This window comes from Camelus bactrianus, chromosome 35 (genome assembly GCF_048773025.1).
Source record: "Camelus bactrianus isolate YW-2024 breed Bactrian camel chromosome 35, ASM4877302v1, whole genome shotgun sequence".
Lineage (NCBI taxonomy): Eukaryota > Metazoa > Chordata > Mammalia > Artiodactyla > Camelidae > Camelus > Camelus bactrianus.
The window spans coordinates 27,396,277-27,411,883 of record NC_133573.1 but is presented as its reverse complement, the minus strand read 5'-3'; the positions used below and the strand labels follow the sequence as shown (position 1 = coordinate 27,411,883).

The 15,607-nt window shown below is 43.1% G+C and overlaps 1 protein-coding gene across 3 annotated transcripts; it reads left to right on the top strand.

The window, feature by feature from the left end:
- The first annotated feature begins 11 nt into the window (after nt 1-11).
- On the top strand, nt 12-14,010 carry ATP5F1C (ATP synthase F1 subunit gamma). Of its 3 annotated transcripts, XM_010961742.3 has the most exons (10): nt 12-162; nt 5,119-5,153; nt 5,672-5,803; nt 7,828-8,032; nt 8,620-8,763; nt 8,884-8,948; nt 10,129-10,284; nt 10,685-10,781; nt 13,203-13,239; nt 13,863-14,010. In XM_010961742.3, the coding sequence occupies exons 1-9, from the start codon at nt 107-109 to the stop codon at nt 13,207-13,209; spliced, it is 897 nt and encodes a 298-aa protein (XP_010960044.1). In that variant the 5' UTR covers nt 12-106; the 3' UTR covers nt 13,210-13,239; nt 13,863-14,010. The 3 variants fall into 3 exon arrangements, with proteins under 3 accessions (XP_010960044.1, XP_010960050.1, XP_074214169.1); XM_010961748.3 differs by lacking the exon at nt 13,203-13,239; XM_074358068.1 differs by lacking the exons at nt 13,203-13,239; nt 13,863-14,010 and having other exon boundaries at nt 10,685-10,785.
- The last annotated feature ends 1,597 nt before the right edge of the window (nt 14,011-15,607 follow it).

Genomic DNA, 15,607 nt, shown 5'->3' with positions numbered 1-15,607 from the left:
GAAGTGGGATTGAAGGAGAGCGCGGGGTGGGCTGGGCGCGCCGGGAAGCCTCCGCGCACGCGCCCTGAGGCCTGTCTGACCGACCTTCAGCCGGGCGGGTATCACCATGTTCTCTCTGGCCGGCATCGCAGGGCTCTCCGCCTGGGCGGTGCAGCCGCAATGGTATGGCAGCTTGCGGTGTGGACAGGAGGGTTGCGAGGGAGGGAAGAGCTCGGGCGAGGGGCAGGGGGAGCGAGTGGAGGCGAGTGGGACGGAAGAAGGGTCGCAGGGCCTGCGAGGCCCGCGTCCCGCAGAGGCCCGGGCTCAGGAAGCGCTCGGAACCGGGAAAGGGCGCGCGAAGGGGCCGCGGAGACAGCGAAGTCCAGCCACGTTTCCTGACGCGGGGTGGGGCGGGGTGAAGGCCACGAGGAGTGGTCATCGGGGTCCGAGTTAATTTCAGGGCGGTCTTGGATTCACTCAGTGACAATCCTTAGGGAGTCAGGCCGCGAGCATCGAGGAGTCCTTACCCCGGCTCCTTAACACGGGGAGGGAAGTCCTGGGAAGGTTAAAGTGTGCCTTTTGTCCTTGAGGCCTTTGGAAGCCCTCCAGTGCAGAGCGCAACAACCCGGAATGTGTATTAAACACCGACCGCGCAGCCGGCGTTTGCTTGGCACAGGAGGATAAAATGAGTGTCCTCATGGGCTGCAGAGGGGCCCTCAAAATTTTGTTGGCGAGGAAGGGAGGGACACCTAGCACTATCTTGAAACCGTTTTGCCGAAGCAGTAACCCTGCAAGGTCATGACATCGCCCCGAGGTCCCCAAGAGAAGAAGATAGATGGACTTGTAAGCGTCATCTGTCAACTGCCATGCACGTTTTAAGGATTTTAAACATTGGTTCCCGAAAAAAGAAAAAAAAAAACCCTGCACATAAGAAGGCCTAGGAATAGGCAGATAAACGTTGGTTTGCGGTGGTACCCTGTAATAATATGAAATGTCTTGGAGCGAAGACAAGAGTCTGAAAGAATTGCAGACACGGTGCTAAGGGGATTATTAGGCTGTGTGTAGCCTTCCGCGGTTTTACAGGAAAGGAGAATTCTAAGGAGTCATGCGCTAAACTAGATCTTTGTATCCTAACTTACAAGAAGGGACTCTAAAGCATTATTGAAATAGGTAACGTTTTTATGCAGCAAATAACTTATAACAAAAGATTTTCAGGGTAATAAGTAATTAAATCTGTTGTGAAAAACTTATATACGAATGTTGGTGGATTTGGAAGTCAGATTTTCCCCTCCCTAATATTGAAGGAGAATTCATGAGAATTAGGAAGTCGCCTTAGCCAGATTCTCACTTGTAAAGATTGTCCCGTTTCTTAATCACTCAGCACACATTTGCTGGGTGCTTTCCCTGCACCAAGTTGGCACTGTGGGAAGCGCTAAAATGCGGTGGTACACAAATAGACGTGGTCCTAGTGCGCTTTGTGGAGCCATCGCTGCCAGGCAGGGGTGCTCTGCAAACATCAGCCTTATTTCTTTCCCATCTTGTTGTGCATTGATGTTACCTGTAAATATTTTGAGAACCTTAAATCATCCAAGTTGATCTTTTAAAACTGGACAGTTGCTGAAATGAGGACAAAATATTTTACGTAAAATTATAGAAATAACTTTTTTTAAAAACCTGTGAGATAATTTGAAGATCTTCTAATAAGGGATCATTTAAGCTGTCTCTCCGCCTGAGATAACTGCTGCTGGGGGCTTAAACTGGGACCTCACGCAGCAAATAAATGTCCAAGTCCTGACCTTAATCTTTAATCTCTTTGGAGTGTTGGTTTTCAGTTGGTAGGTTTGAATATTCATTAAGCATTGCTGTTCCACTGTGGAAAGCATACTCTGTCGTCTTCCTTTGCATATAGTCCATCACTCTTGGTGCCTGGTGTCTTTCCTGCCTCTTCTGCTTTAACCTTCCTAATCGCTGTAATTGCCTTTTAATTTTAAAAAAATCTGTGGGGGAGTGGTAATTAGGTCTATTTATTTTACTGGAGATACTGGGGATTGAACCCTGGACCTCTTGCATGCTAAGCAGACACTCTACCACTCAGCTATACCCTGCCCCCTGTAATTGCCTTTTAAATTCAGGAATTAAAACCAACCTCATGTTTCGCACGCCACATAATTAAGTTGGCAGGGAAATACACCTTTGCCTTTACGGAACCACGAAGAGGCATTTTCTTGGTTCTGTTCTGGTTACTGAAAGCTTTTTAAATTGCAGTTTGTTATTATAGTTTTTGTTTCAGAGAGGTTAGCATACCAATGTTAAACATTAGGCTTAATTAAAACTATAGTGAAATTATTTTAATTGTTGTTTGGGGTGTCAGTAAAGTACCCTAAATTTTTGGAAATTAAGAAATTGGAAGTAAGAAATTTGGGGAAAAAAGAGTCTCTGATTTTTCTGTCTGAAATCGTGGGGAAATGCATTTCTAGTTCCTAGTGTTCCACATTCTCTAAAATCGAACTATTTTATAATAGGAAACCAATGGCCATAAGTTGAACTATATATACTGAAAAGGAAGAGGTGGCATTTCAGGAGAGAAAAGGGTTGTCCTCTGAGACTGGGGTAGCAGATACTTGCTTTTAAATGTAAAAAAAAATGTGAGAATGAGAGGCAGCAGTATGTGCCAAACCTCCCAGATTTGAACCCTGACTGCCATTCACCTCGCTGCGTGGCCTTGGGCAAGTTACTCAGTGTCTGTGTGCCATTTCCTCATCAGTTAAATGGGGGAAATGATAGTACAAAATTCATTGGGTAAGCGTGAGGATCAGATGCTTGTGGGGATCCAGATGTGTCCATTGAAAAATGAAAGTGAATTTATACATACGCTTTTTACATGAAGTGTAATGCGTGAAGGTGAGAGCCTAACAAGGCTGAATTGTGGGTAGTGTTGGCGGTGAAGTTCAAGGGAGTCATTTGGTGGAGAGGCGGGAGGTGGACTTTCATGCAGGCATTCAATATTTGAATTAGACGTACTTCATAATTTTCTCTTCCCTAGGAATTAGCAGATGCTACTTCCTCCTTAATTTTTATATTATTCAGCATTATATACTCCTTAAAATTCTTTCATGATAAATCGTTCATCTGTCAACCTCCCCAACTCTCTCCTCCACTGAAAATCTTCAGCTTTTCTAACAATGCCATGTGGTCAGGGTAGGTGATGGTAAATCCACCATCTATCTGTGTGGTGTGCCCTCCACTGTGTTTAATGTTTCTAGTTTCTCAGATAACCTCCTAAAGATTTCTCACGACATGATGCAATTTTCCAGAACCCACAGCTGATTCACAGCTTCCTTTATCTTCTCATTTGCAAAAACTGTATATTCGGTAGGGCACCCTATCCCTAAAGAGAGTTCAGATTAGTTCATAGTTATTTTGTACTCAAATTGTACTTTAAAAAGAAAGCTTTTTTTTAAAAAAAATGATTTTAAAAAAATAATTTTAAAGAAATAAAGAACCTTAGAACTAAAGGCTAAACAGGAAATTAGGGAATGTGCGTAACAAAGAATCACAGAAGACCCTCGGTCCTTATAGTCTCTAAATTTAGAAGGTTTGGGACAAAAACGTTCTTCCAAAAAAAAAAATCATCCCCGGGATGCTGTTAACATGCTGATGGGATGGTCGTTGTGGTGATGAGTCGGCACTCTGAACTAGCGGAACTCCTCAGTATTCGGCATCTTTCATCTTTTCCTTTAGTGCATCCATTTTTATAACCAAACCTAGTGTTTTTCATATAGTCTCCTTCCTCGTATTTTCTTTTCTTTTTCTTTCTCTATGCCTGGTTAATACCAGTAGTAAGATGTATAAATCAAGAGAAAACTGTTCTAGTGATGACCTTTCAGACTTATTTTTATGCACATAAGCCCATATAATCTCTAAACTGCCATCATATCTCATTTCACAACCTGCATTTTTTTTGGTAATAGACTTTTTAAGTCTATTTTTTAGTACGGTGTCTCAGTCCAGGTTCTTGCCTTCTCTTGTCTGGAAGCTGCAAGCAGCCCCTTACTTGGCCTCCGTGTCATCCACATTCACTATCATTTTGGGCTTCTCAGTGCCATCTGAGACACTTTACTGAAAGACTAAACTGATGTGTGGGCTTATAAGCATTCATCCCTTCCCTGCTACCTATAAAATAATATTTCAACTTACTAACCCAAGTTACGTCTCCAGCTTCAAAACCCCATCCAGTTCCCAGGATGCGCTCCTGAGGCCCTCCTTCTTTATGCACAAATTTGTTGATTCTTTAGTTCTCCCGTGGAGCTTTCCAGACCAACACGAGTACTTTGTGGACTTAGGAGCTGAAAGATATTGTGTATTTGACAACATGTCTTCAGTGGGCAGCAGGTCCTCTCATTTATCTTCCACTAGCAGTACTTTTAGGTCAGATCCTTTTGGCTTTTATGCATTAGCAATTTAAAGACTGTAGAAAATATTCAATATGAATTTTATGTAAATCTAAATTTGCATGTATATTGTTTAGGAGGTAAAAATATGCTTCTTGTCAGAGACCACGTCCTGGAGCAGAGTAGCTGCTCCGTAAATGCTTGCTGAACTGAGCTGGAAGAGTTAAGAATCGGTTTAAATAAACTGGTTTCCCACATGTGGTCATGTTAGGATGTGTGATTGACCCTAAGTGTTATTTGAAACGGTCTTGGTGAACTCAAGGAATCAGGAACTTCCTTAAGAACTGAGAGATGCTTTTTGGAGGTGGCTGACCTTGATTTTAAGTGCAATTGGACAGCCCAACCAGGGGAGGACTTTTCTTATGGAAACAGTGTAGGCAGAGACATGGGGGCGAGACTAGGACATGTGTGAATGCCCTTGTGAGGTCGGTGGAAGCTTTGCTAGCTGTCACATAGGATGAGGCCTTTGATATAGGGGGTTGGTATCAGTAGTGAGAATTTATATATATATATATATATATATATATATATATATATATATACACACACACACGCATAAGCAGAGTCTTATATTTGATAGTTTCTTTATAGGACACTTTAAATAGATATATTAACTTGGAAAGTTTTTCTTGTATCATGGAGCTATTTTTCAAAAAGCTAAAAATTTTTTTACCACCTTTATTCTCAGGATCCAAGTTCGAAATATGGCAACCTTGAAAGATAGTAAGTACTTTATCTCCATATGTGAATTAAGAAAAACTAAATTTTGACAGATAATATTTTTGAAAATGTGCTGATTTAGTTCATTGTATATTTCGTCAGAATTGACAAAAATCAATCTATGTTATACGTGTGAGACATTGAGCTGGTTTTGGAAAAGACCAGTGTGAGGTGACCTGTGGTGGTTCTGCCCCTGTTCTCTGTAGAGTGGTAATGACAACTAGAAAGAACGATTCTCTGTGTGTGTATAAGATGTTATGAAATATGTGGCTAAAGGCCATTTTCAGTCCCATTTAATGTTTTAAATGCATAATTTACTGTTCTCTTTTGTAGCCGTTTTGCTGGTCCTGTCCGAGGTCTGACTAGTACTCATCCTAACACTAAGCGTAGTTTAGCATCATGCTGTTAATTGATAGCCTGACTGCTAATTAGTCTATGTTGCAGTTTAGGAAAATATTTCAATAAATTCACAAATGAAATGATAACGTCTTTATCTTGACACAGCACTTCTGTTTTTCCAGTTACCAGGCGACTAAAGTCGATCAAAAACATCCAGAAAATTACCAAGTCTATGAAAATGGTGGCAGCAGCAAAATATGCCCGGGCTGAGAGGGAGCTGAAACCAGCCCGAGTGTACGGAATAGGATCCTTGGGTAAGAGGAGGCTGCGATTCACGGATGATGAAGAATCTTTTAGCAGAGAGGTCACTGCTTGGGACTTTTATTTGGTGCTCACGTGATGGCAGGTCTGCTCAGAGTACTTACGTGCAGCAGCCCAGGGCGGTGGGGGGAGCTGTTAGGGCCCCTGCTTTGCAGATGAGAAAAACTGAAGCACACTGCAGTCTAAGTGCACCTGTGTGGCTTGGCACCAGAGCCTGTCGATTAATTGACCACTGTATGTGACTGCGTTTGCTTTTAAAATATTCTGGAAACTCCCAGTTTATTGAACATGCCATCAAAAGAACTTGGAAGTACAGTGCATCCAATGCAAACACTTGATTTCATCCTGTTGCACCGTTATGTGATCTTTTAGGACTGCAGGGTGGGGAGGGGGTGCCCTGCCATGGAAGCTGACCAAGTGGTCTTGGGTCTGACTCTGAGCACATGAGTGCAGTGTTTAAACGTCAGTGGTGAAGAGGGCAAAGTTTGCTCATTTCCAAATTGAAGAAAATGTATCTGCATTATCTGTGTGAATAATCTGTGTATTAGATGTAAATTACCTGGTGTAGCAGTTGTCTTGTGCTGTTCATCTTTTTTAAACATGGATTTACACTGCTAAAGAGAATGCTGCTGAGAGAAAGACAGCACTGGGCCCCAGTGGAAATGGCTCCTTGCTTTCTGCCATGTTGAGTTTCAAGGAGCAGGTGTGGGGAGACTTGCTGGGTTAGTTTTAGCCCTTCTTGTCAGTCCTAGCCGTTTGCTCTCACGAGTCCCGTTCTCTGCCCAGCACAATGGTAAGCACCTAGTTGGTGGCCCACTAAATGTTGGTTGGTAAATTAGCCTGTTTTTATTAAAAGGGGGAAGTCATTTACTATTCACCCTTCTTGCTAAAATGAGTAAGTGTAATAGATCTGTTTCCCCCCAAAAGTCTATAATCACCAAACTATCTAATAAAGAAGAAACTGGCTTGCATATCTGATTAGAGTATTTGTGGTACAGTCTTTTAAATTACAAAAAATACTAACTGCTAGATATTAAATGGCTAATCATTTTAAATATTTAAGAACTTTAAAGAGGCATTTTATGCTGTACAATATAAAACATAAAAAGAGACAAGTATTCTCTCCATCCTCCTGAACCTTGAAATTGAGTATTTACTTGTCTCTGGTTTCTGTGGAAGGGCCTCAGGGATTGAAGTTTGAGAACCACTGCTCTCTACTGAAAAAGGTCATAGTAGGAATTTGGTTGATGTGGGAGGACGTGGCAGCCGTGAAGGGGCATTTCGCAGCCACGGGGAGCACCGCTGAGCCCACCCTGTGTTCGCACCCAAGCTGTGCTTCCCAGGTGCTGCTCCGGGCCAGCAACCAAGCACGGGCAGGATGCTCAGGCCGGCATGTTCTGGGGAGACTAGGGCTCCCCGGCAGCCCTGCATGGCGGTCCAGGAAGCTGCCACCCCACCTTTCTTCCCCCTGGTCAGACCAGCCTCGTGGGGTGATGCTCTTCTGACTCTCCTCCTGTTTTCTCTCACAGGCATTTCCTCAGTAAAATGTATGGTATTTAATTCTATTTAAATGCCTCTTGGCTTCCGCTGCTAGGAAGACCGGACGAACAAAGTGAGGTTGTTACAGTAATCCCCAAAGTGGCACATCCGTTGTTTTACCATTAGCAGTTTTCAGTAAAGCTCGGTGTGCAGATTGTGCGAGCAGTTCCGTAACGTTTGCTTTCTGCTTTGTCAGCTGCACACTGAAGATCTGCATTCTTTGGGAAGTTGGTAAATCTAAGTTGGCACTTGTGTAAGTCTGGCCTCTTTACAAGTTCTTTAATTGTTCTAGCGATTTCTTTTAGTCAGTATTTAAGATAAGTTGACTCTTGGACCTTCATCATTCAGAGATTTAATCCTTTATGGTTTTCAGCCTGATAGTAAATGAAATAAGTGCACTTGGTTATACTGAGGCGTCAGTTTAATAGGGATTATTGCTGTATTTAGTGTAATTATATAAAAAGTCTTTTTTTTTAAGCTCTGTATGAAAAGGCAGATATTAAAGTGCCTGAAGACAAGAAGAAACACCTCCTCATCGGCGTGTCCTCGGACCGGGGGCTCTGCGGCGCCATTCACTCCTCGATTGCTAAACAGATCAAGAGCGAGGTGGCCAGCCTCGCGGCGGCTGGGAAGGAAGTGAAGATTGTTGGAGTTGGTGACAAAATCAGGGGCATACTTCAGAGGTGACTGAAGTCTGTATTATTGATGTTCAAAAGGGCGCAAGTGTGAATAAAGGGAAGTTTGATAGTTTATTTAAGCAAAGGTGTTTTTTGGGTTTTTTTTTTTGTTACCATTTTATATGCACAGAAGGGTTTGGTTTTGTTTTTCTTTTCTCCATGACATATTAGAATGTGTAGATTGCCCTTGTTCTCCACTTGTCTTTTGCTTCTCCTTCCAAACCATAAATGGAATACACTGGGGCTATCAGAAGCTACTGACTTTTTTTTTTTTGTTAATGAGGACTCTGAGGAGCTCTCACAGCCTGGAAATGTCAGAAATGAACAACAGTTGATTAGGATTAGAAGAAGGGAAGTAAAGGCAGAGAGACGGAAGACAACAAAGGCCTGGTTGTCGGTCCTTAGTTCCTGGCAGGTGCTAAAGGGAAGGAATGATCATGACAGTGTATGAAACAACCTAATTCCATGAACCCCACCCCCCCAAAAAAAAACAGCTTGATCCATAGTGAGAGTATTTTTTCCATGTTCCCTGTGTTCTTTCAGCAGAAGTGTCCTGTTAAACTATTTTATGTGATCTCTTCATTTTCCTGTAGGACTCATTCTGACCAGTTTCTGGTGACGTTCAAAGAAGTAGGAAGGAGGCCCCCTACCTTTGGGGATGCGTCAGTCATTGCCCTTGAATTGTTAAATTCTGGATATGAATTTGATGAAGGGTCTATCATCTTTAACCGATTCAGGCAAGAAAATTTTTGAAATCTCAAGCTTTTTTATGTTTATGTTCAGATTTTTAAATTAAGGAAATGTCTGCTAACAGTTTAGAAATTGCCTTGGGATTTACCTCTGCTTTTGCCTTCCAGGTCTGTCATCTCCTACAAGACAGAAGAAAAGCCCATCTTTTCCCTTGACACTGTTGCAAGTGCCGGTAGGTTTTTGTGTGATGAGGCTTTTTCCTGTTGAAAGGAGAGGTTTGCACAATTTAGGGAAACATTCTTTGTCAGGATGGCTTTCTTCAGCAGTAACAAAATGATGTTGGGCTGCTCCCGTCACCATCTGTTAGAGGCTCCCGTGAAGTCATAGCCCAGTCGTTGTTTGACGCCTCTTACTCTACTTCTTGATTAATTAGACAGTTAGATACCCATTGAGGGCCTCCCATTAGAGACGATTTCTATCCTCGGGGGTTGGAAGAACTTGGCTAGAAATTGGCTTTGCAGTTTATGTATGGGAACCTCCACCCACAAGACAGTCAGAAGCGCTAGAATGGAGAATTGAACTAGTTTACGTTGAACAACTCGGTTCTTTCCTTTTGCTGTTTGAATAAAGTCATGATTGCACAGTGAAGCATCCTGGAAATAATATTCAAGCACTGATTGTGCCTCCCCCGTCTATGTATCTCATCCGTTCTAAGATGTGCACTTTTTTACATTTTAATGTCTCTGAAATTAGGATGCTTCTCCCAGTCCCTGCATGTCGTTTTTAATTGACTGTTTTTTTTCTTAATGGCACATAAAATAAGAGATATAATCCACTGTATGTGAAGTCTGATAAAACTACTGTTTCACCACTCTGCCCTGATGAATGAAGTTGAAATGTGCTGCTAATTGTCACAGTGTAATTACTAAAATTCATAGCAGCCTCTAGTTCTCCCACTCTTCACTGTTCTCAGAGGAGCTTTCCCTCCCTCGTTTTCCTGACACTTTCATATTTCTCCAATAATCAGATGGCTGAACTAGGGTTTTTATATCACCCTGCATAGTCTCAGTTCTTGCCTTAACTTCATTATTGAACCTTCATGTCGGGCGCTCTGTGCCAGGCGCTCTGCCGGACACTGTCCAGAGGACGTCGTAGCCATGAGATGTAGTGAGGCTGCTTGAAATGTCGGCTTCTTAAGTTTTATTCAGTAAGGCATCTGAAGTATCATTTTGCCAAAAATCTGCTATAATCTGTGAGATGGAAATAGATGAAGCTTCTAGGACTGAGTCTTTTAACCAGTCTCACACTGACTTGTCTGTAATTACCAAGGCCTTCCGTACTAGGAAGCTGTGTTGATTAACTCAGTGTTTGCGCGGCGTAGCTTCAGGGAGATCCACCGCTTGCTTTAACAGAGAGTATGAGTGTCTATGACGACGTGGATGCCGACGTGCTGCGGAACTACCAGGAGTACAGCCTGGCTAACATCATCTACTACTCCCTGAAGGAGTCCACCACCAGTGAGCAGAGTGCCAGGATGACGGCCATGGACAACGCCAGCAAGAACGCCTGTAAGCGCGCAGCACGTCCCGAGAGTCCCCCGGCAGGAGTGGCAGGGGGCCCCTCCCGGCAGGAGACAGTAGGGTCTTGAAGTGGGCCAGGGAGCCAGAGAGCTGGCAGCTGGTCCTGGGCTCTGCCGCCGAGTCTTTAAAGATAGAGTAGTATTGTCTGCCGTCAAAGGAAGTGACATCTTTCTTGGTAGGCAGGAAGTGCGCAAGTACTTTTTAAGGGTATCTCGTGGAAGACAGAAAAATTTCTTCCTGAAATTCCTCAAGCAGCCAATTATGGTCCCCAAAAAGAAACCAAATCTCTTATTTTTAAATTAAGCTGCACACATCTATGAATGAGTTAGTGCCTAAGCTAATTCTTTCCTAAATTTAGATCTTGTCTAATCTTTTATTTTGTTCGCAGCTGAAATGATTGACAAGTTGACTTTGACATTCAATCGCACCCGCCAAGCTGTCATCACAAAGGAGCTGATTGAAATCATCTCTGGTGCTGCAGCTCTGTAAGTAACTGTACTTTGCCCTCAGAGTTCTTTTCTCACCTGTGCCTGCCCGTTCAACCTTTGCATGTTTAAGTTGTCCGTTTTGCCTGCTAGAGGTGACATGATCCATTGTTTAATCTTGTATCCTTAGTCTTAGACTATAAGGATTTGACAAAAATGGGATCTCTGGTTCCTTCTGATGATTTCAGCTGAAACATTCAGACTTTAGTTTCTTCCTTTTAGAAGTCAGTATATTGTACCTGTCACTTTCCTGAAGTTTTAGGAATAAGGATGTGGATAATTCATTATAGTTATAAAATCTGTCTTTGGAACTTAAAACATTATAAACCAAGCTTTCTGAGTTACAGGACTGGCTTTGGTTTTGGTTTTATATAAATCTATAAATCATTGAATGGAGGTAGGGTCTAGGAATTTTTAAAATTAAGTTTCCCATATCTACTGTATTACAGTGGTACTTAAAATACTACTTCCCTCAAGAAGATGTCCTGGTTGTCTAGCTACATAGTTAATTTTTGTGAAACTAGGTTTACGGTAATGGGAATTCTGTTTTTAAAATTATTAAACTGAGCCCCGTATGTACCTCATTCAATGCTAGGCACAGGGTTAAAGGGTGTGATCCTTTACATGTTAATACAGTAAGGAAAATATGCAGATAATTGTGACGAGAGATAAAATGTGTAGTAAATTATCTTTGACTCATTCTTTCTTACCTCCCAAAATTGGTCACCAAGTTCTGTAAATTTTACCTTCTAAACCTCCCTTGACTCCTTCCCCTTTGTGCCTTCTTAATGCAGATCCTTGTCATTTCTCTCCTGAGTTAAAAAAACATATTTTTTTAGCGGCACGCTCTTTTTCCTGAAATGCCACTCTTTTCTTCCCCTGCACCCTTGATTCTGCAGCTAAGTGACTCCCACTTCTCCTTCCTGATGGATCTGGGGGAGCCTTCTTCCCAGGAACCCCCTTCACGGTTTTCTGGGGGCAGCCTTCTTTAGCCTCTATCGCAGCACTTGCACTGTGCCACTCTGCTGTTAGGAACTGCCCTCCTGTCTGTCTGAACTCCTGCGGGTTTGGGGCGGGGGGCGTCTCATCCACGTCAATAGCCCCGACACCTGGTGCAGACCTCCTGGGTAAATACTTGTTGAGTCAGTGAATGATGCATCATGAGTATTAAGGACTGAAAGCTCAGAAGAGGGGGAAATGGCATTTTATTGGGTGTATGGAAACATGGGTCTGTTTAAGAATCAGGGAAAGGTTCATTGCTAAGGTGACATTTCAGTTGGTCCTTGAGTCTCGTCTCTGGAGGCTAAGAATGGGCAGGACGCCACACAGACATAGTAACCTGGTCGAGACCGTTCTGTAGGCTGTGGGTTGGATCGATCCGCTTTGCTGTCCTAAGCACCATCATCTTGTTTTGCTCTTGAGCCTGAGTTTAAGACCAGCCCCTCTGTCAGCCTGGTCACTACTGCATTGTTAGCTTCGCAGGGTCCAGGGCAGTGACGAGTGGCCCTGCCAGTCCTAGCTTGATGGGCGTGGTTAAGGTACTCTCCCTGTAACTCAGTCGTGTTCTAAACTCGGGGCTGATGTGAGGGTCCCATAGAGTATTTTCAACCCGGCTGACCTCTCAGGTGGGGAGCGTTGAGGCCTGGGGGAAGGACTGCTCTGAGGGTCCCGGGGGCTGGGAGATGCTCGGACTTGACTGAGGCTACAGCTTCTGCCGAACTGAGGGCCAGGCTCTTCCTTGATTAGGAGTGTGGGAACCGGACTGAAAAGTAGCAACCTCGGGGAAATGAGGGGAGGGAGACTGGGACATAAAGATCAAGAATTTAAAAAAGAATTTAAATGACTAGAAATTGATTAGTTTTCACTTTCTAGAAAGGCCATCTAAGTCCTTTGGTAAAAGCTAGCTGCGCAGCCCCACGGTGGACGGTTTGCACGGACGGACTTGCATGCCCTGTACCCTGTCTGTCCTGCTGCTTAAACAGACATATATTGTATTAAATATACAAAATGTGTTTGCATTAAATATTTAATACAGACACATTTGGCTATTTGGTAATAAAATAAAAGGCATGAATAAACCATAATTCTTGACATGCCAAGTATTTGCTGGCATAAAAGTTTTTTTAATGTATTGTGTGCTACTTATAGAAAAAGCAGTGGTTTAAATTATGCTTTCATAGTGTTGCCTACTTGCATGAACATGGTTTTATTGCTTCTAACCAGACTGAAGTCTATGACTTCTGGTAATAATCATTGAATCTGTTTTAAGGGAATATTTTGGTAAGTATTTATGTGATACACTCAAGGTACTATGTGAGGAAATGGGCTTTTTTAGTTGGAAATTATACATGATTAACCAGCATGGATTGCTTCTTGACCTGCTTGTTTTGTTTGTCTTTTTCTTCTAATATAATAACCCAGGAATTAATGAAAATCAAGTTTCATCCTCAGACAAGAGGTAAAGTGGTACTGTTTCACACCCTGTCCCCACACCCTGTCAGAAAAGAAACCCACACAGATGTCACTGAAGCTCATTTAGCAACAGTGGAGCCGGTTCCCTGAGAGGTTGCTGGGCTGTTGCGAGCGGCAGCCAACGTGTGGGGGCGTGTGGGTCATGCTGGGGCTTTTCCCCTTAGATATATTACATAACCTTTAAGGATAGAGAATTAGCATTATTTTGAGGTATTAAATAAAGGCTGGTGAAGAGCAGTGGCTCTCAGATTTCCTGGTCTCAGGACTCCATGGTGTCCGACTTAACAGAAAACAGCTCACTTCTCATCCATTTCTGTCTTCCTTCTGTTCTGATATTACACATCATGTAGGCTCTGGAAAACTCCACCGCATGCTCTCGAGAATGAGAATAAAGAGGCAGATAACATTATAATGAAAATAGTTGTGCCCTGACAGACCCCATGAAAGGGTCCCCAGGTGCAAATTTGGGACACACTAGTGTCAGGTAACATTTTATTATGTAGAGTCAGTTCTTTCAGCCCCACTGAAATAGGTATTTTCTCTTGACATTTTTATTTTCCAAAGAAAAGCATTGTTTGACTTTTATTTGTTCTGTACTTTATTTTTCAGGTAAAGAAGAAAAATTCAACTAGCTGATTCTGTTTTTAGCAACTGCTATCCTTGTCGGAAGAAATTGTTGGTCCATTGTTTAAATTAATAAAGACAGCAAGATATTTGTAAATTATCTTACAATAAACTACTCACCATGAGAAAATCACTGTCTTTTCTGATTATAGAAGAACAGCAGTTTTCAAGATGAGATGTTAAAACATTTCAAGGTATGGACGTGCTGCTGCTAAAATGCCTTAGTGAGAAAGTGGTCGAGGAGGCCTGACTTCCCAGTTCCCTGGCAACCTTCAGAAGCCTGCCCTCCTCACCTTCAAGAAACAGCCTGCCCCCTGAAGCACACAGAGTCATGTGCTGTTTCTCAGGTGCAGGAGGTAAAATCGCAGGCATACGCTAACTACATACATTTTAAAATCTTCTCCAAGGACCGAGGAACATTTCAGTAGGATATTTACTCCATATTTGCATTTAGATAACCGTTGAGGTTGGATGCCTGAGCTATTCCACACAGCGAGCTGGCCACACCAAAATGTCAGGGTTTTTCCCTATTTAAAATAGCTTAAGTTTTTTAAAATCACAAAAGTAGTATCTTAATTACAGAACACTACAGAACCATTGAAAATATAAAGCCTATTCTCACTTAACCCTTTAATGTATGTTACTTTTAAAACCTGTTAAATTAATACACACGTTATTATTCTACCAACAACTATTCATAAAAGTGAACAGTGAGTAATACAAACATGGAGCAGCAACCAGCAGCCTGTGCGGAGCAGCACTGCCACGTCAGGAGGAGGCTGCAGGGGAAGACGGACCGAGCAGATCCTCAGAATCTCGTTTTCCAGCTTCCCTGAGATTGTCCAGGAGGACGGGGCTGTGGGGACAGCTGGACAGGCGAGCACCAGGCAGCACGATGCGAACTAAGCACAGACGCCTCTCGGGCGCTGGCAAGGGGAGGGGTGCCCTGCCGGTTTATTTTGCTGCTTCAACTTAACTGTGGCCCACCCCCAGGTTCCAGGGTAGCAGAACACTTCTGGGAGGTGAATTGCACGTTCCAGACAACACAGGAGAAGGAACACCAGAAATTTCAGCACTGTCAACATAAGTAACTGAAGGCTGAGCACCGCAGCTCCCCCAGGTCCTGAGCGAGGACAGCGGGAGGGGCTCACAGCCCCCGTTTGTCTGATTCTCTGCTGGTTGTTTTCTTGGGTGCATAACTGTCCTGGGTTTTCTCCGCCCTCCTGAGGGTGCCCCTTGCCTTTCTCCTGGGCTGGGTCTCACTTCCTGTGCCGCACATTTCCCTCTCAGCGTACGCCTCTTCCAGGTGGATGGAAGGTACACCTGTCAGGACCTTGCTTGTCTTGCAATGTCTGTCCTGGGACGTTTAAGTGATAGTTTGCTTGGGTATGGATTCTGGGTTGGAATGGACTTCCCCTTGGAGTTTTGGAGGTATTTCATTGTCTTCTGGCCTCCGTGTGAGTTCAAAAGTCTTGAAGCCATTTTGATTTCTGAGCCTTCGTGACACTTGTTTTTCTCTGAAAGCTTTTAGGTCTTTACCTGCGTTGCTCTGAAATGTCACAACGATGATCTTTAACGAGCATCTTTGGGCAAGTCTTTGTGAACTCGGATGAGTACACTTAATTATTGGAAGTGGAATCAATGACTCAGACTATGTACATTTTTAAATTTAATAGATACTGCCAAATGGCTCCTGAAAAGATTGTAAGCTTGAATTAACAATGTATAAA